The sequence below is a fragment of the Bombus pascuorum genome, chromosome 13 (genome assembly GCF_905332965.1).
Source record: "Bombus pascuorum chromosome 13, iyBomPasc1.1, whole genome shotgun sequence".
In the NCBI taxonomy this organism is placed as follows: domain Eukaryota; kingdom Metazoa; phylum Arthropoda; class Insecta; order Hymenoptera; family Apidae; genus Bombus; species Bombus pascuorum.
Window position 1 is genome coordinate 4,675,726 of NC_083500.1, and position 20,864 is coordinate 4,696,589.

At 39.1% G+C, this 20,864-nt stretch overlaps 1 protein-coding gene and 1 long non-coding RNA gene across 2 annotated transcripts in view; one reads left to right on the forward strand and one right to left on the reverse strand.

The window, feature by feature from the left end:
• The window catches only part of LOC132913524 (uncharacterized), a 234,395-nt gene that overhangs the window by 143,489 nt on the left and 70,042 nt on the right, over positions 1 to 20,864 (forward strand). Inside the window, exon 2 of the long non-coding RNA XR_009659401.1 lies at positions 15,490 to 15,568. This is a non-coding gene — a long non-coding RNA (uncharacterized LOC132913524). The remainder of the gene's footprint in view (positions 1 to 15,489; positions 15,569 to 20,864) is intronic.
• LOC132913521 (uncharacterized) overlaps positions 1 to 20,864 on the reverse strand; it is a 164,249-nt gene that overhangs the window by 137,366 nt on the left and 6,019 nt on the right. The window contains exon 2 of the mRNA XM_060971929.1: positions 9,973 to 10,193. Coding sequence (XP_060827912.1) covers positions 9,973 to 10,017 — 45 coding nt within the window. The 5' untranslated portion in view covers positions 10,018 to 10,193. The remainder of the gene's footprint in view (positions 1 to 9,972; positions 10,194 to 20,864) is intronic.

Consider the following 20,864-nt stretch of genomic DNA (forward strand, 5'->3'; position numbering starts at 1 on the left):
AGCTAAATTCCATGTCCGCAATAGGAGAACACCTTTTTCAATCAATGATGACTCGGAAGGGGATAATATCTGTATAAAAATGATATTTTTCCAACTGAAGTAGAACAGAAGTTTCAAAGCTAATTGTTAAAAAGTGGAAAACTATAATTTTCGTAGTTATATTCAAAATATAAATCGTGGAGAATAAATAATATTCACGTGATTTTACCAATGTGTTTAATTTGGAATTAATCGATCGATTCTTATTCGAATGTTCTTTCGACAAATATATCCTGAACACGTTATTCCACATTCAACATGCTCGGAGAATCCCAACAGATGACGAGACGCAGAGAATCGAAGGGCGCCAGGAAATCTGGATAAGTGCTACGGGAAAAAGGAGAGCGAATGAAAAAGAAAGTGAAGAAAAAAGAAAGTTGTTCATTCCTCACTCATTCACGCGATACTCTCGACAGAACCAAGCCGGTTCATTACTATTTCTGTCTCATTAACGACGCAAGCTATCGAGACAGGGAGGCGCGTCTCAGTGTCTACTCCTTTCGAAAATACGCGACTCATTAATTGCACCAGCTAACAACCGCCGCCACGCTCGTGGCCAGATAACGAAAAAATTGATCCACGTTATTAACTATCGGTTAAAAAATGGCGCAATTTCCTCCGAAGCCGGCCTGCCTGGCGGCGCAAGAACGATATTTTATCGCAATTGCATCTAGATGTGATCATTAACCGTTTCCCAGTTGGAAACGAGCGAGCCCCCATACTCTTCTATCAAGATTTTACGATACGTGCTTTGTTTTTCCGATAGATCGTGATATTCATTTTTCACCCACCGTAGGCCACCATTTTTATTCGTCTACCTCGTATGAGTTCGATCGCCGTACTCTTACGTTTCTCTTCCTGTTCTGTTCTTCCTATTCGTCAAACCAAATTTAAATCGCGAAATATTCAAAGTAGAACAAAGAAAGTTGTATCTATACATAGCGTAAAATAAAGTTTCCAGTAAGCGTCTGTATGTTCGAGCTAATCTCGAGAACCGCTGTTCGAATTTTGACGCGGTTTTCCCCATTTTTAAAGGGCGTTTCCCGAGCGGGGTTTAGTATGCGTGTGAAAAATTAACCTATGACAACAGGAAGGAAGAAAGTACGAAGCAGATCTTCGCTGTGATCGTGTTTTGTTTAGAATCGCTGCCGCGATATAGTGAGGCAATATGAGTCCCCCGCTATGTCAGAAACTTCGCGACATCGCTGTCTGACGATTGATGTTGTGTCACGGACTACAGAACATTTACCGAGCCAGTAGATGTTCACAAAATCGTATTATTAAAACCCTTTGCGGATTACTGCCGCATATACTCGTTCTGCGTTAACCATCAATCTGGCCGATGAACTCATATATGCGTTCGGCGAAAACAACTGATAAAGCAGAAAGACTCATATGTGCGTATGAGTCGTATCTGATATCGTATATACGCGTATCTGTCGCAACTCGGCCCCACGGTATACAAAGAGTTAAAAAAGATTGTACAAGATGCCGGGCAAACACCGTGTATATCAGTTAATTAAATATAATAATCACACAGCAGTTGAAAATCCTTGCTTTCTGATTTCTGAGATTTCTTATTTGTCATAAAAAATTGTGTTACAAACCAAAATATCAATGCGAAAAGAATCCTCCATAAAAAATGCGTAAAAAATCGTGTTTTAATCAATGTACCCCCCGAGAGATTCATAACTTGCGAAGTTTCTGCAGCTTAGTCCAGAAAGACAAACACCCTAATCAGAAGATTTCTTATCACTGACAGGACCAGGGGACAGTTAAATCCAGGAGTTGCTTTATTAAAAAGGGAAGAAGGGTGACTCGATAGGAAGCCATCCTCAGGGAATTACATCGTTCTCTTTTATTGTATCCCGAAACGTTCTTTCCTGAACGTGCTGCCATGTTACGGCTATGATAATTAATTTCTTTTCTTCCGTGGAAAATCTCTCGAAGAATTGCATGTAAAAACGTGCGAATATCACATTCCTATATAGAATGCCAAATTGTACAGTTCTTTGTACCAAGGGAAAAGTAAAGATCGCAGTTGACGTAGAATAAATTGAAAAAGTAATTATAGATCAAAGAGTTAATTGATCTGGAGATTGAAACGTTGACAGGTGAGCAACGAACGTCGCAGCAAGATTTCTTGTCGCGTGGTATATTAAAAACTGGAAGCCGCCGACCGTTTAGGGATGATGTGCCGTGGACGACAAATGGTCATAATGAACGTCCTAATGAATATGCACAATGAACAGACCCTCGTTAGGACACGTGCAGTGCTTACTTGGCCAACTAAAGCGCGTTAGTTGTGGCTTTTACCAGACCCGCTACGGTCTGTTCACCTTTTTAAAGATTATTAATGGTGTTGTAGCAGCAGGCTTTGGGAACCTTTACACTAGAGTCTGGCTAATCACAGCGGCTTTTTAATTGAGAGGGTGTGGTGCACCCTGGAGCGACTAACGCGCTACTGAATGTTAACTTTGCCCCCAACGAGTGTCGTTTGATATTGTTACGATGATAAAGTGATCCGCGAGTTAACCGCGTGTGCGGAACTTTGAATGAAAAATGATGGAATACGAACACGATCCTAAAGCTTCGATGGTACAATGGAACTTCGATCGCCAGGACATCGGTCGATAGAATGATTGATTATCTGAATATCGATTAATGGACAACTCGAAGGCGGTCCCTTCTAAGAAAAACCGGAAAACAATAGAAATTGGAAGAAATTATATTTTTCAATAACACGACGATTAACTAGGTACACAGACTGATGGAGATATACGAATACTTATCATAGAATACGAACACAGTTCTAACGTCTTGGTAGTAAATATGTTAGACTGGATGCATCGTAATTTACTCTTATCGCGAGTGCGATCTTTATTCTACGTTTAGAACTACCGTATAACGAATAATCGACCAATCAGAATTAATAATAGCAACTAACGGAGGACCGCATTCTCGCTCCATAATCTTCAACGTATCTGCGAAATAAAGGAATTCGCTTAATAAATTCCATAAACCATCCAACGCAACGTCGTCCATACGCTGGTATCGAGGTGATAAGACGGAATAAGCGTAGCCAACTAGTAGCCAGTCTTTCTCTCTCTCCTCGAGCGCTAGTAAATTTCCGCGGGAATCGCCGTGATAAATCAAGCCGGAGTAAATCACACGAAAGATTCCAGAAGGAAAGAAAGAAGAGGCGCTCTCTCGTCTCGTTACAATCTCGATTTTCTCGAGACGGTGGCCGTTAGAAAATAACGAGGTAACTACAGGTTAACGGTGTTATCGCATGACGAGGTTTATGGGGTCCCATCGCCGACAAGAGAGCCCCATGGCGCGAGTATATCACGGTCCGTGCAGTTATGTTTCAACGGGGGTATATTCCGGTGGCTCGCCATAGGGAGGGACAGAGTGGAGGATGCCAGTGGATATTAATTGGCTTCCGATCTGCATCGAGACCACCATCGAGAGGCACCCCTCGAAACAGGTGCCCGCGAGGCGTCACAACCCACGCGATGCATACATTAGTGTGAGTTTAGGTGAGTCTCTCGGTCTGGCCAAGTACGCCAGCAATTTATCGCGGAAACGTAATAATCCGATCGAGTACGAGCGAACAAACTCCCTTCGGGCATCGATTAATCAAGAATCTTCGAGACAATCGGCGCGTCGATATATCCGCTATCGATAGGTACCTATTTTCGATCATCCTCTTCGGTTAACGGAACTTGCAATTTTCTTCGTAATACACTCGCGTCTTTCTTGATTGTTTTTGACAGCATGTAATCGAACTTTATGCGTAATATAGAATGTTGTTTTCAAATTACAGGGATTTGTAGTGACTACAAATCCACATGTTCGATTTACAAATTGACATTTTCTGCGGACGTAATGGTAAAACATTACAACGTGATGGCAGTATGTACCATATAATGTTTATAAAAGTTGTTAACAAGAAAGCTCAATACCGTACAAAATGTGACACTCGCAAATACTCGCACATTAATATTCATGTACGTCACTCGTTTAATCGCGACAGATCGGACAATGATTAAACATGAGGGAATTAAAAGGAACACAATGAAACGATCAACGAGCGGACAGTGGGTGAAACACGAAAAGCGGTAGAAAAATTGGGAGCCGATTATCGGTCGCGTTAACGCAAATCCTATGACGTGCCTCGTAATCCCCGATATTCCGATGTTTATTAACGAAACTTATTTATTATGATCGTGTAACGGCATTCTTGTCGAGCCGCATAAACGATATCCAAACCAATCGATGCGCGGAAAAACGGATCGCAAGTAGTACCGTAAATTTCAGCGTACGCGAGAAGCGGATACGTGTAAAAGAAGAGACAAACTCTACCACGTTCAACGAATCGATACTCAACATGCACCGCTCGCACTTCTCGATACACATACTATAGCGATCTGTATGTATCGATACATGAACGCCGTATACGCGTGCCAACCATCCAAACAGGTTCGCGTATGATTAATATATGCGTCAGCAGGTACAAATAGCAGTCTTTACGTGCTACCGTGTGCAAGTTTGAAGCCGTGCAAGCGCCGCGTGGCTTGTATGCAGGAGAATGTAAAATGGAATCCGCAAAAATTAAAGGATTATCCGGGATTACGCGCGGCAACAGCGTCGCAACCACACCGGTCCCCGCCGATCATCGGCCCGGTGCAGTTTAATTTCAACGCGTCCCAAGCTCCGGAAAACCGATTTGTGTCCTTTATTTTCTGCTGAGCCACGAACGAACGTTAGATCGATTACCAGGGGGTGCGAAAAGGGAAGCACCACCACACCGCGTCACGAGCTATCCCCTTAAGCTTTTCACTGGTAATTACGTTAATAACTTCAACGGCCGCAAAATTTATGGACGCGGTCGAAGGATAGATCTCTCTCTCTCTCTCTCTCTCTCTCTCTCCCCTCTCTCTCCCTCGCTTTTCACTGTTCCTCGTGAGAAAGTGAAAAGATCGAGGGTGGGTGGTACTAATTCGAGCAGGACGGTGTCTTAACGAAGCCATTCGCGGTGATATTAATTCGTTCGGTCATATTTAATTGGACGGTCTGCGCGAATTCCTCCAATTTGTCACGATTTATTAACGATTTTCCAATTCGCCCAAGGAAAATAAAACGATTCCAGTTTAGAGCTCGTCTGAGTTACTCGGATGTCGTAATTGTTGTTTCCGCTCTCGTTCCTTTCGAACGTTTTAATAGATCCCCGTGATGATTTACAATCCTTTGGCCTAACTCTCGTTCTACGGAATATTAATGATAGACACACCACTCTGAAACCTTAGCCAAGAAACTTTACTAAGGTGGGCGATAATTACCGTAAACAATTATATTCCTCTCGTATTAAATACCTTGGGAGAATTATTTACAAGCAGAGGAAAAGGCTTTCTTCGGATCTGAATTTGTCTGCTGTCGTCTGACAAACCGCAACTGTTTATTATGTTAGAGAATATAATAAGCTGCATACAAATCTCGTTTCTCGCAAGACTTTGAAAGATCTCAATGTTATTTTACTCGATCCTCTCCCTCTCTCCGTTGTTCTCTCTCTTTCTCTGTCTCTTCGTTCCTCCACGCGACGCTGGACCAAGACAGTTAAGACGGCCTTCGAAGGCAGGATTATTTTATTCTATGCTGATTACATTCTGCCGTTTGATTGTGATTTTATGAAGAAAACGAGCAATCGACCGTGTTATTTGTTCCCTGGCTTTTCCCTGGATATTCTTTCTTACGAAAGAAACGATTGTGTCTACGAGTTGAATAACTCTGGATAAAATTGCTGTGTCCGATATCATTGGATAATAAAAATGCCTTGGGCAAGTTCCCGTGAAAAGTAATACGATGACAAATAAGATACGTAGAAGCGGAAATCTCATTGTACATTTACGAACGTAAGGTGCCGAAGAGGTTATCAAAGAGGGGAATAAACCAATGATTGGGCGAGGTATTAAATGGAGGATGATTATTTGTTGAGAAACTTCGCAGACTGTTAGAGTCTTGACGTAATTTTGTCACGTAATTTGTGCATACAACTTCTGTAAAAAGTATGAAAGGACACTTTCGTTTCTATTCTCGATATTTTTCAATTGATCCACTGTTATGTTGTTAACAGTTTCCAACAGCGTAACTGGACCGAAATATCGCTCATCTTTAAGTGTGTTTCAATATTTAAATGTCTGGTTTTAATCGCGATACTCGACTCCCTTAGCGATCGATATTTCGTTCCAAAAAGATTCCATTCAGAATCCATGATTACTGCTTTACGTGTGGGATAAAAATCTCTCCAGCTCTCGAATTAAACACGTTCTTATTTCAAGGCTTCTAGACACAGATAATACGAAGATAAAACGTAAAGCCTGTTAAACAGCGCTCTATTGGGAAATACAATAAAAACATAATTAATACCGATGTTTACATAGAATGAAGAATCATAGCTCTCGAAAATATCTCTATGTACACTAAATAAAACAAACAAAAATATTATATATCTTTGACAAATTTGTGAAGTACATAGGTATTTAAATGTGATTTTTCTACGACATAAAGATACAGTGGAGAACTGTCTATTGCACGTAGAAATTCAAATTTCTCGAAAAGTAGAGATACGATATTTCCGGAGTAAGCCTATATCTTTCCTGATGAATATAACAGCAGCGGATGGCAAGAAACGAGAGATGTACCTAAGCCATGGTAAGTCGTTGACTATCGCGATTTTGGTATTTTCCACGAAACATCCGTCGTTAGTACGCAGAACGGTGGCTCGTCTATGAGGATAATGGGGGAAGCGAAGTTCCACGGTGCGAAGGATCGCGACAAAGATGAAGGGCGTTGGGGTTTAAAGGAAAGCTTGACTGCCGAACGACTAATAAGATTACCTTCCGCCTAATCATTCTCGCTACCGTGAACGCCATCCAACCTTCTCACTCTCTCTCTCTTTCTCTCTCTCTGTATCTTTCTATTCCTCCACCTCCGCCGCCATGCTTGTATTCACGACGGATAATTTTCCGAGGCGACACCTAATTATCGGGGAATTCTGTGGCAACCGTGTCTACAGGCTTCCGCGTAAACGCACGTTTTCGAGACAGACAGACGGATAAGTGGAAGGATAAACGGATGGATTAACTGCAAGCTCGTGCCACGATGGAAACTTTTGTACAGTCAGCTAAGTAGATGGAGCTTTCCACCGCGAACACAGGTTCCGCGGCAACGTACGAGGATGATGGTTATGGTTCACGGGTAGAGAAAGTAGACGGTGTTGCGTCGGGGATCAATTTTCCGTGAAATTCCTTTTCCTTGGAAGCGAATCGCTTACACTGGAAGTTTCGACGTTTCAAAATACCTTATCTTTCGATCACGATCCTATTATTTCTTTGCTTTCGTTTATTTAGCAGATACGTGTTACAGGCGAAATTTCCATTCCAATTAGAACAACTTTGTGTAGCAGGTAAATCAACAGTTTGTTCGAACTACACCTTTAAAAATAATCAAGATTTTATTAGTTTTTGTCTTGCTATTAGTTATACTTATTAGTAGAAAAGTTTTGTTCCAAAAAAAGGTTTAGGTTTCTGGTTTTGAATTAATTCACCAAAACGGCAATTTTCCTTTTGCTCGAAGCGAATGTATTCTACGTTCGCGGTACTATTCGTACTTGTTATAAAAATTTAAGGATGTATCAGAGAAGATTCGATTATTATTTATAATTAATTTATGACGAAACCTATAGTTTGATGTAAGTATTATATTGTACTGTTATACCACTATAAAGAAAATTAGAAAAATCTTGAAAACTGTTCAAAACGATTATTGACGTATATGCATACAGTTACTCAAATGATCCGTAACTTACTATTAGAAGAGAAGAATTTCCTACTTTCAGATTTCGAGCTCTACTCACAGCACATATACGTGTACCTCATTAGTAGTCTATGTGGAGGATATTTGACCGTTAGCAATTCTTAAAAACTGTACAGGATACATGCATATGTACCGTTAGTGGCGAAAGGGTTATACGACCTGGCTATTCATCCATCGTTACACACACGAATTCCATGGACATTCACGTTGCTGCGTCCGCTATAACTATTCTTATTAAATTCCGACATTGAGACGAGTTTTACGGTATCTTATCTATAGATGATAGCTGTCTACATTTGTTGATAGTACAATAGATAAATCTGTTTGTCATTTTCAAAAGATCGAAAATCTCCGTCAGCTATTTGTAATACACACTGTATTCCACGTTAAGTACTACGATGATTAGATTCGAACAAAGAATACTTTGTCTCTGCAAAGAAATTTGACCAATAAATACGCCGAGTAGACTGTCAATTTTCTTAATTAAGATAGGATTACGTAACTTCTAAAATTTGTAAGAATTTTTATATAACAGAATAAATTTTTTTGGCGAGGAACAGAATTTATAGTACGGCTATGTGCAAACTCTTTGTACTCTGTGTTATGAAATTTTAAAGCTATATCTACCCTATATTACGAAACTTTGAATTAATTGAACGCAGGAAGCGGTAACTTTAGTTTTGCACGGAACATAGTGGAAAAGTATATTCGGTAGTTTTTATATAATAGAAAAATTATGTTTCCAGTAACAGAACTTCGAACTTCTGTATAATGAAATTTTGAATTAATTGAACAATAAGGAACGGCAGTCCCGTTTTTGTTTGAAACAAGAAAAATATACTCTACGTTCGTAACATTCTTCAAAGTTGAGATATTCAGGAAGAAGCCTTTGGGAAATTGATGAAAGTGATTTCCAGGAGCATAGGTCGATATCCATTTCCTTTGGCAGAGAAGAGGGAGAGATAAAGTAGAAGGACATAAAAAACCTGCATCTTAGTCAGGAAGCAAAGACACGATGGAAGAGAAGCAGAGAAATAGCAGGCCGTTAGGGTAACGATAAGTAATATCCCCGAAAAAAGTTCCAGACGGCAGAGTAGAATTTCTAAATTCGATATCCACGGTCAACTTTCATCTTTGACAGTTTTATCAAACGCGAATTTTATTAAATCGTTCGCTGATCAACGAAAAAGAGAAAGAAAGAGCAGCTTATCACGTTGCATGACGTATACACTGAAGAAGAACTTGCTAAACCGTTAAGAAGAGGAAGATTGTGGCGCAAATTTTATATACGGCCAGATTCCCGTGTATTCGAGAGCATCCTTGTGTCTGCTCGAGAGCACACTCACACGTGGAAATCCATTTTTCATTACCCCATGTGTATCGTGTGTCACATGATCAAGGTCCTTGGCGTTCACACGCCATGTGACGAGACTCGTTGGAAAATTCGTTGACTGTAAGCGAGAAAATCGTGATAATATCTATAAACGGGGTAAAGCGTGTATGAAGGCAATTTACAGTTCTCTTACGCTATAGATTGGAGTTTAAAAACAGAAAACGTCTAACTGCGAGTTTCATATCTTCGTGTAGCGCACTTAACCATTAAATTGCGCAAGATTTTAGAGTGTCTTTAAAATCCATTAAAAAATAGAATATATGCGACTGCTTATACTTTTGTATACACAACAAATGGATATTTAATCGCAATAAATTGAATTAGGTTAAATTAAACAAAATAAAAATTGGTTGTTTCACGTACAATTCGATATAGTAATTCGAATTATCGTGTCATTGGTAAAACTCGCCTTACGCTACCGAACGCTACCATTTCTTTCGAGTGAAAAGCGTTAATCTACGCGACGCTGTCGCCTAATTGCGCAATTAATCAAACACGACTCCACTCGATCAATTTTATCGAAAGTGTAACAGAACTTTCCCGTTTTCCTATGGCTGGTTTCTATCGTACGTTACAACGAGGAGAAACCAAGCTGGGTGTTGTGAGCCAACTTGGCGAGACCAGTGCACGATCTCCAGATCGATACTCGATTGGACGCTTACCTTGTAGATCTCATCTACGAGTCTAGTGAGTTCTTCGGTTTCCATGTTATACCCCTTCGATGTCTGAAAGCTGCACTTTAAACCGACTTCACGAGATGCTCATATTTTTCCGTCCTTCCGAAACCGGATCTCACGTAGCCGCTCCACTTTCGCGCAGTCGATCGTTCGGGATCGGAAATCGATAAATTTCCTCCTAATTCGTCTCTGTTCGTTGGCCGGACCTGCAACCAAAAAAAAAAAAAAAAGAGGGTGAGGTTCGTTTAACGATGCATACTGCCTTGGGCGTTTATTGGCTATCCCACCTAGTTGAAACTCGACAACGACGCACTTTGCTCGAACGATAAGAGCTTTTAATTCGTTGTTACTCGAGTTACGCTTTTGTAATCGATAAGAGCGATAGTTTCGCGCTAGTTTCCATATTGAATTCTAATATAGTGGAACCTTCGTTACCCGGACACTAGCCAAACGATTTAGTATTCATACAATGTCCTGCTATGTAAACGTTCTATTGTTAGAAGAGTATATTTACTTCCTTAGCCTAGAATGAATTTGAAATTACGTGTGTAACGGGTTTAAGCCAGTTATATTAGAGAAGCTGGACAATGTTCTCTCCGATAAACGAACGTATGAAAATAAATTATTTATTTCCTGACAATCGAGCAATGAACGTGAACGAAATTGATAGATTGACAAAAATTGGAACCGTTCGTTTTCATTTCCGAGAGGCTGGTGTCTTTTAATTTTGTAAGACGAGATGTTAAACAGCTATTTCCGCGATTACGTGGCGTCATTATGACAGCCGAAACAATGCGACCGAGCGTTGTAAAATTTGAATAACCGCGTACAGGTCCGTGCATTATGCAAATTTGTGAAATCTGTAAATTATAACGTAGAAAGAGGAGACGGTGGCGATACTTTGTATTCAAATTAATATAAGGAGGCTTAACAAAGTCGAAACAGTTGCCAAGCATGCTAATGTATCATGCTGATACAGCGCTAAGTGAATTTAACTGCTATTCGTCGGGGGAGGTTCGTACGGGCAACGAAATTGCACGAATTATCTCTGGAACAGTACAGTCAGGCCTGGTGCAATAATTCACAAGTAACCGGCGCATTTAGAATAACAATTTACAAAATCTTGAGTGGCAAATTCAACGATACTTTTATGTTAATGTTCACGCATTAAAATTCCTATCGCGCGATCCGAAGGACTTCCAGCATCTCGTCCTGCGTGCCTAATGAAACAGAATGCCAAGAACGCTTATTCTCTGGCAAATTCCCTTTTTCTCGTCGAAACAAACTACGCTCAACTTCGCTTCTTTCTTAATAGAAAACTCCTTTCTTTCCTTTAACGATTGTGTTTACTATGAAGTGTTTAGGTAAGTAATTAACGTCGTTGCTCGATGTTTTCACACGTTCCTTTGGTTCTTTTAATACTAGAAAAAAAAATATTCGTCTATGATTATTTTTCAATACTAGGTAACAGGGTTTTCTTACACAGATAATTTATCAACTAATTGTAGATTCGTGATACAGAAATAGTTCTTGTATAATTTTATAAGTGACAAATCAAGTGAGAAATATCATTAATGTATCTTACAATTATGACTGGTTGCTGTGATAAATTTTGCAGAATAATAAATTTCGAAATGTGATTTTCAAATTAAATTGGAAACTTTACCAATTTACTTTATCAATGTATTTATCACTACTAATTTATGACTCGTCTCGTATCGCATATCGTAACCTGAAACTCATGACTTCTAAAACTTCGCCAATAACATTAATTCAATTACGCGATAGGGTGCAAGAATTCATATCTCAAAGTTGAAATAAAACTATCTCTTTGCACTCGGTTCTCGAATGGAATACCTCTAACGAGCAATTAACTACCAAGACGTCGCGAGCAAATTTCTCCGTGCGAACTGCTACACATTAACGCGATTCTCATGGAAAAAAGACTACACGGTTCTAGTAACTAGATTGCGAATATACAGGCATTTATGGGATATTTAAAGATGCAAAAATGCGCAGAATGCTTGCAATATGCAGAAATATATAAAATATCAAAATTATAATACTTGTTATAACATTTAGCAGATGAAACAAATTTTTATTTTGATTCTATTTCTATCATTGCACTAAACGATATATAGATATGAATTTACATACAGACTGGCAGTTTACCTGTTGAAGTAATTACTTCTAGGAAAACTCTACGTCTTTTTCTTTTGTATACCCGTGACCTGGACACCGTCGTTACGAAGAAAATAGAATTTAGTGAAGCAGAAAAATTAAGAAAAGAGGAGGTCCATATTACTGTGTCCTCGAATATGAATGTTGTTTTGGGTTACAAGGTCTACAAACAAAAGAGCTACAAGTAGATTTTTATTGATGTTTCCTGTAACTTTCAGCTTGAGTTACACACCAAGGTTAATTTTTTGGTAATGTCCTTTACTATTAGTCTATCATATTCTATTGTAATGTAACACTGCTAGAGCGAGGATCTGGATCAGCATTTACTATACCTGTACTTACACTTGCTTCAATATATATATTTCTATTAAAAATTCATCTACGCGTCCCTCTATCAGATGATCACAACGCTACCAATAACTAGACTACGAACGTTTATTCGTTTCTTTGGAAATTAAAGTTCAAAAGTCGACAGTATATACGTAACATGCCTAAATGCATAAAATTTAATAATATAAATAATTTTGATTTTATTTCTTCAGTTATGTCCATAAAAGTTTGAACTTGCGTAAATATCCATAGTCTGCTAATAATCGTTCCGCGTAGCTAAGGACTGACACTTGCACTTGAATCGCGTGAGCCAGTGGCCGCAGAAATCTGGAAACTTTTCCATTCAAGATAGCAGGGAAGGGAACATGGGTGCGCATGCACAGTTGTACATGGGCTCCTCGATCCATCAGCGGTTCGCATTACTCATAGGTGGAAGGAGAGGTCACGTTTTCCAGGGTACTTTCATTCCGCAAGGACACCCAGTATATACATGTGTGTTTGCCGTAAACGCGTAGAGGGAGAGCAGGCCGGAAAAAGCGGCATAACTTGGCCGTTTTATTTCTCGAGCGTGTGCTTAGCGTGTGTCCACATAGCCACGCTTAAGGTGTCACGGATCGACGATCGAGAGTTTTCTCGCTTGGTTTTCAACCTGATTCGAGAGCAGTTCCACATCGAGAAATCGTGAAAGCACATGGCCCCAATTGTACGGCAATCATGATGAAAATTTACCGATCTCTTCCCCATTTTTCTTTATCTTCTCTTCTCCTTTCTTTCGCCAATCGTTTGTTTGCTTTTCTCCAGCAAACGAGGTTGAATAGGATTTCCTTCTTAAATCTTGACTGCATCGAAAATTCTAACGGATAAGCTGCAACTTCGTATCTTTATAAATATAATTGAAGAATAATTTCAGTATAAGGTCGATGATCGTGACGATCTAGATCGAAGCGTTAAAAATATGTACGAAAATAGCTCGATTTCGGATCTTTCGTAACTATTTCGGTTCTAAGACAAGAGACCTCCTTTCTCTTCTATTCTATAATAATCTTTCGACATTTTACGCCGCCGTAAAAAAGTTAACCGTCCTATTGCAATATATCAGAGAAGTATTCTCCGAAAGCAACTATGCCACGGTAAATTTTTCACGTCAACGTCGCGATACTGATAAGGAATGGATCGATTAGTTAAAAAGCTCGGCTTACTAGGACACGAAAGTCTGAAGGAAACATATCGTAGTCAGCTGTTGCTAGTCGCAGCTTTATAGATTTGAGGTTGTTAGATTAATCTCTCCTGGGATTAAGATATTAAAAGCCAATCCTTCTTAGTACTTTTTTTCTCCACGTTGTTTCTTCGTTGTGTCGCTTTAACCCCTTTATCTAGTTTTTCTTTATCACGGAATATAATCGAGTTAATTTACTTAATGTAATTAACTTAAACCGAGGACTGAAGTATACAAATTATATTAAACAATTCCAAATGAAAGTTATATGAAAGCCCATACGATATAGAAAAACAAAGCATTGTCCATTTTCCTTTGTAAAATAAATTCCCAAAAATCCACCATAGGGAATCTATAAAATTTCAGTGATAAATTATAAATTGGTCGGCTTGACCACCCTGCTCGGTTTTGTTCTATAAAAGAGCTTATACTGTAAAACAGAATAGAAAGAGGCATCGATGTTAATGCTTGTACATGTGTTTCTGTAAAATCTCATTGTTCTTCAAAAAAGAGGAACGAAGGATCACTGTTACAACCTGATTACGATCGCAACAGGCAAACTCAATCGTCCTGTTTGAAAATATCGCAATTGCACGACTGCCATGGTCGCAAAGTGAATTTTGCAGTAACTTTCCAAACGTAGCGATACCCTCTAAAAGCTTTCAAGTGAATTAAATTCTCTCGAAACGTTTACGATAAAATGTTTCCCTTTAATCTCTCTAATCACATGTGCTAGGCTGGTTCCACGCATGCTACAAAACTTTGGGAATTTCATTCGATACACTCGTTGCTCTGGTGTTTTTCTCATACCAGACACTCGGTAAACTTGATATATTTCATTCAACACGCTTGTTCCTCCAAAAGGGAAACTCCTTTCTCCGCCATAATTTCTGTATTACTATTAAAAAAGCGAAACATGCCTTTACAACTTCATTATAATAACTCATTATAATAATTATGTTTGCTGTTCGTATATCATACCTATTGTTGGTATATTAAACAGAGTCAAAAGACTGATAAAATAATACAACATAATTTGGTAGTTATATAAGACAGCTCTCTAGATTTCGTTGCTATCAAGGAAGGAAAGAAAGACAAACTGTAAAGATTTACTATCCAGCAATGAATCTCTCCTGTTTTATAGTCAGTCCGTGCCATAAATCCACCAGCATTGTTCTCTACATTTAAATGTAGATCCGTACGGAACGGAAATTGAAGATATAAGCGGATACAGAATAGGATCGAAGAAATTGAAGAAGTTTTCAAGCGAGGGAGACGAGTTTGCTTATCGATTAACCAAGATACAAGAAAGTCACGCGCCACGGGAAGAAAATCGAACGAGTAGATATCTTCTTGGAAACCACTCTAACAGTCAAAGATTTTCAGTCAAACTTTACCGCAACTTTTTTACTCAGATGCACGTGCTCGCTATACCGTGTTATAGATAAGTGTATCAAACCTAACTGTCGAATAATATAGCGCATGAATTGTACTAAGATTCGCATGAAATTAATATTTTTCCATTATCTTTTGTTTTAAAATATATGGTGCAGACTATCCATTTATGTATTGGCCTGTAGTATCGAATAACACGATTTTCAGTTACATGGAGCACATGAATTGTACGAATTTTAGCTCGCATAGCATGGTTTTGTATAACACGAAACTAATTAATCCAATTATTCGAGGGTCGCTTGTATGTGTCCATAAGTCACTCTTCTATTTGCAAGTTGTCTACTTTTTTTTTATTGTATATTTTTACGTTTCTGTTCCAGATTTTTCAAATTTGTTTTTTGGGAATTTTTATTGGAGAAATTTACAATGGAGCAAAACTAATAGAGATCCTAAAAAAAGGTAAGACTAGATTTAGTGTATTGCTAGTATTCAAGTAAATTTAACATTTTGAAGCTTCTTCATGCTGTAAAATTATTGAACGAATCTTTGGTATTCCATTACACCATAATACTTTAAATTTAAAAGTAGAATATTTTAAATACGAAATTCCTTTAACACAATTTTTGCCACAGTGAATCCTTAAAAAAATATATTTTCCGAGCATTCGATCCAAACGAACGCATCGAATGCTCATTTACATATTTAGTTCGCTACAAAAGTTCACTAGCGAATACACGTGTGTCGGAGTTTTAAACGATCGAACTTCTCCAGTTTATTCTGCGAATAGAAACAGGAAAAACATGTTCTATAAACATAGGTGTGCAAACGCTTTACAAAAAAAGTTACACAAGAGATATAGAAACCAATCAATTCTAGTTAGGTCTTCGTGTTTCCGTTTCAAAACGGTGAACAACGTTTTGAATACTCGCTTGATATCTTTAGGATATTGAGTTTGTCGCTCTCCGAATTTGCCGCTTATTTCGCTTCAGATCACTGAATGCATCACGAATCATCCTTTGTATCAATTCTTGTGCGATACACTATCGCTTTAATTGTTCTCCATAGATAAAAGTCTAACAATGTAAGATCTGGTGATCTCGCAAACCAAACAATGCCCGACCAATTCATCACTCGTGATAATATTCGTTTATTGCCTTTAGGTTTCATACTTTGATACTTTCATAACTCTTTTATAAAGCGTTTACAGACCTAAGTTTACATAACGTTATTTCCTTGTTTTTACTCGTAGAATAAACAGACGAAGTTTGATCGTTTAAAACTGAAACACCCTGCATATTTGTTTCTGTAGACCCATTAGTTGGATCACTCTCATTAATTTGTTACACTACGATACCGAATAAATCTAAATGTTAAATTCCTCTCGCTCGATATTTATCACCCGTACAACGAACTGCCTAAAAATAATGTCCCTCGAGCATTCAACCCACGCGAAAACATTCAGACAGAATATCATCGCGCACTTTCTTCGTTACGAACTACATCACGTCATTACGTCACGAATCAGAAGTCCACGAATGAATATACGATATATTTATTAGAGCGGTCGACAACCCATATCTTCTCAAATCAACGGCCTGCTCTCACTTTTCCAGAAGCGTTCCCCGGCTGCATGAATTTCTCTTCTCGCTTCTCGTTTCGTAATGTTAAATAACCAATATCTTTCTCCTCGCTGGTGCCTACTCGCGCATAGGCGGCCGCAAGAATGCAGTCGCGATAGGAAAGCGCGTTCGAACGCAATATACCTCGGCTAACGTAGCCTTCTGTCTCTAGCCGATCGTTCCAAACAGCTGCTCGATACGAATTAACTATACGCGCAACCAACAACGTGCTTCGGCCATGTATAATTTTATGGAAATGAATGAATCAAACGTCTGTCCTTTTACTGGCTCGTTTCTGTCATTTTTCTTTGGCTATCTAAATAAGCTGGCCGTGACGGAAATGCATACTTTCACGGCTTAGTGGTCGTTGAGAATTATTCCACGTTGCATTGACTTTGCAACTTGTACGTTCGACAACCTGTAATTATTGAAATTTCCACGAATTGATTTACGGTAGCGTACGTCGGTGTTTAGATGGAATTACATTACATATTAATCAATTCTAATTGCAAGACGCTACAATGATCTAATTAACAGAATGACGGTTACAATGGGATAGAAAATCTATTGCCTGCATCACGACGGAAAGAAATCTTCGTAGCTTGGTTTCTAGCTGAAATACAGGGAATTCGCGAGTTTTATGACTTAATTGCGACGAGTGAAAGGAATTATGCAATGGCAGTGGTTTCCGTAGGCAAACAGCTCCAGGGATCGTAGAGACAATGCGACAGAGAATTTCTACGCGTCGCCGGGGTCCAAATGACATCAACCGCATCTGTATCCTTTACATTCCATGGGCTTGTAATTCCTGCGGCATTTATAGAATGTAAAACCTGTTGGTCGGGCGGCGTGCACCTGTGTGCCCCTACACGTTTTCCAACACGCTACCGTTTAAAAGTGTTCGTACGCTTTTGACCGATTTGCAGTAAGAATACAAGAACGTCGATAAAGCGGGTAAACCAATATTAATTGGAACTATCTCCGCTGTCCTCGAGATTCTTTTTATTTCCTGTCTCATTTAAGCCTCAACCGAGAGAAAGATTTTTAATATTTTAGAAAAATCATTGTTATACAATTAAAACGAAGAATCATTAATAACAATCACATAAAAGATATAACTTAGAAAAAAACGAAACTGGCACCCCGCTGGGGGTAGCCGCCCACATGCTATATTATTTTTTATTTATATTTTTTTTCTTCACCAACAAGATATAACACTTTACCAAATGTCCGCAAGGGCAAATTGTAAAATAACCAAAATAAAATAAAAAAAAAAAATTAATAACAATCCTTCCGTATTTGCCACACATACGAGAAATTTTCTAACAACAGAGAAACACTTACAATTCGGCGAAAAATGACCCAAGGTATTATTTATCTTCCGCATACATCGTGGAGAACTAATTATAAGTTGAAAAAAGAATCAGGATATTAAAAAGATTGAGATTTTCGCGCGAGAGTTAAACGAAGAAAAGGATCGTACAGGGTGTGTAAAACGAATTGAATGACGCGACGAAAAAAACTTGAGCGGAAATTAGCGGAATCGGTCGGGAAACGTTCTCGGAAACTGGCGGGATTGTTCGCATGAATTTTTCGACAGTTCCACACGGAGCGTTATAAACGCGGCAAATTAACGGACGGAAGAGAAACTGTTTCCCGTTGATTGAAAGATACAAATAAAACCTGTAAAATTCAGCGACCGGGCTAAACACCGAAGGGAAGTCGAGCCACGAGGAATCCGGTTACGCTCGAAATTAATTATAGCGAAGCGCGAATTCGAGGAAAATCTGCCGCGAACGCGAAAGTTCACCGTTGAACTTGCCCACGCGTGAAACAAGAAAAACTGGGATACCGTGAAAAAGCCGACCGTTCTCGAATTAAATATTCCCGCGTAGGAATTCCCAGGAATTTTCGGCTCTGTCCGCAAGAGGAATGGTCGCCATTAATAAATACCAATACCAATTTGCCTAAGGCAGAGAAGAGAATCGGGGAGCGCAAGAAGAGGAACGTCCAATAAATTTCGTAGCAGGGAAAACCGATTTCCGTATCAGTAGTGGCGCGCTGCTAGGTGATACTTTGTGCGAGAAGCCAGATAAAACACACTTCTTTTTCCGTGAGAAAGGCGTAGCTGCTGGAATTCGGGACAAATTCCTGGCCTGGCTGGTGCTTTTACCAGGCCGCTGCTTCTTTCGCGATATAGAAAATGGATAGATGGTCGAGGCAGAAGTATGGGACGAAATAAAATAAAATTAGAGAAAGACGCGATGACCGGCTGACTTTTTATCGGACTTTAGCCACTGCAGAAAAAGGGAGGAAAAAGAAAATATCGAGGGCGGAGGTGAAAAAATGCGAAAGGTGCGCCCGTCGGAGAATTATCGAGATTTGTTCGTGAGGTCGCATTCAAATCGAGCCGACGTTGGAATGTCGTCCTGCCTCTTCTGTCGTAACAGTTATAAAACGGTCCTGATATCCTGCAGGCAGTAACGCACGTTGCGTGTATACGGTTTCACCGACGAGCATGCACCTGCGACCGGTCGCGTGTGGGCGTACCGTTCGAAGTTCAACGAGTTCACGTGGAACCTTCCGATAACATCGATTGTCGATTATACTGCAGTTCGAGATTTGAAAGTAGTGCACTTTTCAAGTTTTGTGTAATGTCTGCTGTATATGTTGTTCAATACTGCGTACATATTAATTATACGAATATCTGGCAGCCATGAAAAGAAACCTAACGGAATTACATGTACAGTGGGGCTCGTGAAAATATTCGAAAATTTGTAAATATCTATGGCAAAAGATCGATAGGCCGCAGATTTTTACGCGAATTCATATTTTCGTGGATACGATTGGAAAAATAGACAGAAGTTTGATTTATTTGTCAAGTATCATAACGAGTATATTTTATATGTCTTTGCATGTTATTTACATTGTATGCATTTTTTTATCGCGAAATTTCTCGTAATCGTAGGCAATAGCTTTACAATAGTAAATGCATTTTTCATTAACAATGACAGTCATGGAGAGATAAATCGTGCTTCGAAAACTATTAGAAAATTATTCAAACATCCAAGAATTTTCATTTCGTTTAAAATCATAGACTATTAAGAACACCGTTTAAAAACAGACGTGAGATTTATCCAAAACGTTTAACGATTACAAGTTTGAAAAAAGTATCTACAAAGTGCAATCTGAAAGTTCAAGTGAAAGTTTCCCTTGTCAACTGTGCCGTAGACAAAAGAAAAGAATAAAAAAGAAAGCCTAACTCGCCGCGTGTAATAAATTACAAAGTTTGGGAACGTCGATGCGCGAGAAAGGAAGGAAACGGTTTCACGAGAGAAAAGTTGAGTGATACGCGGCACAAAAGAATGTTGTCGACCGCAATCAGTGCCATGTCTCCGTACTCGGAAGAGGAATCGATAACGTGGTTTCATTTAAAGGGTACATTATCATTCGCTCTGGAGGACGCGAAAGCGTCACGAATATCGTCGCGGAGCAAAGATCAGAAGAAATGAGAGAGAAAACGGAGAATCGATGGAAAATAGAGTCGCGGGGGTGGAAACGGCGACGGCAAGGGAAAAAGTAAACTGCAACAGAGAGTTTCTGTTAAAACAATAAAGTTACGCGATTCTTGCCAGGGGTTCGTCGTTTATTGCTCGCTTGTTATATTTCAACAAAAAGAAAGGAAAAGAAGGAGAAGGGGCGAGCAAGGTATTGTAGCGATATTCGTAGAGAAACACGATCGTGAAACGTTTGCAATCGCGATTCACACGCACGTACGTAATACGCAAAAATATATGATACGTGACAATTACGCGTGGCTACGAATTATCGTCTACATACAAAATGAAATCGGATAGGATAGCGCCCGAAAATTTCTGACCGAACTAAACTGTTTTCCGTGACGATACATTTTACGATTGTCGATACCTTGACACTATTTCATTGGCCATAATGTTTTTTATAAGCCTTTCTATTAAATACTCTTTCCTTTAGATAGATTTATTACAATCTTTATCGTCAGCTTCATTCATTATGAGATAATATTAAACTATAAAGAAATAATGAGTTCAGGTAGTTGAAGTATACTACTCTCTTGATATATATTTGTGTTATTTATAAGTGTTAAATTTTTTAAT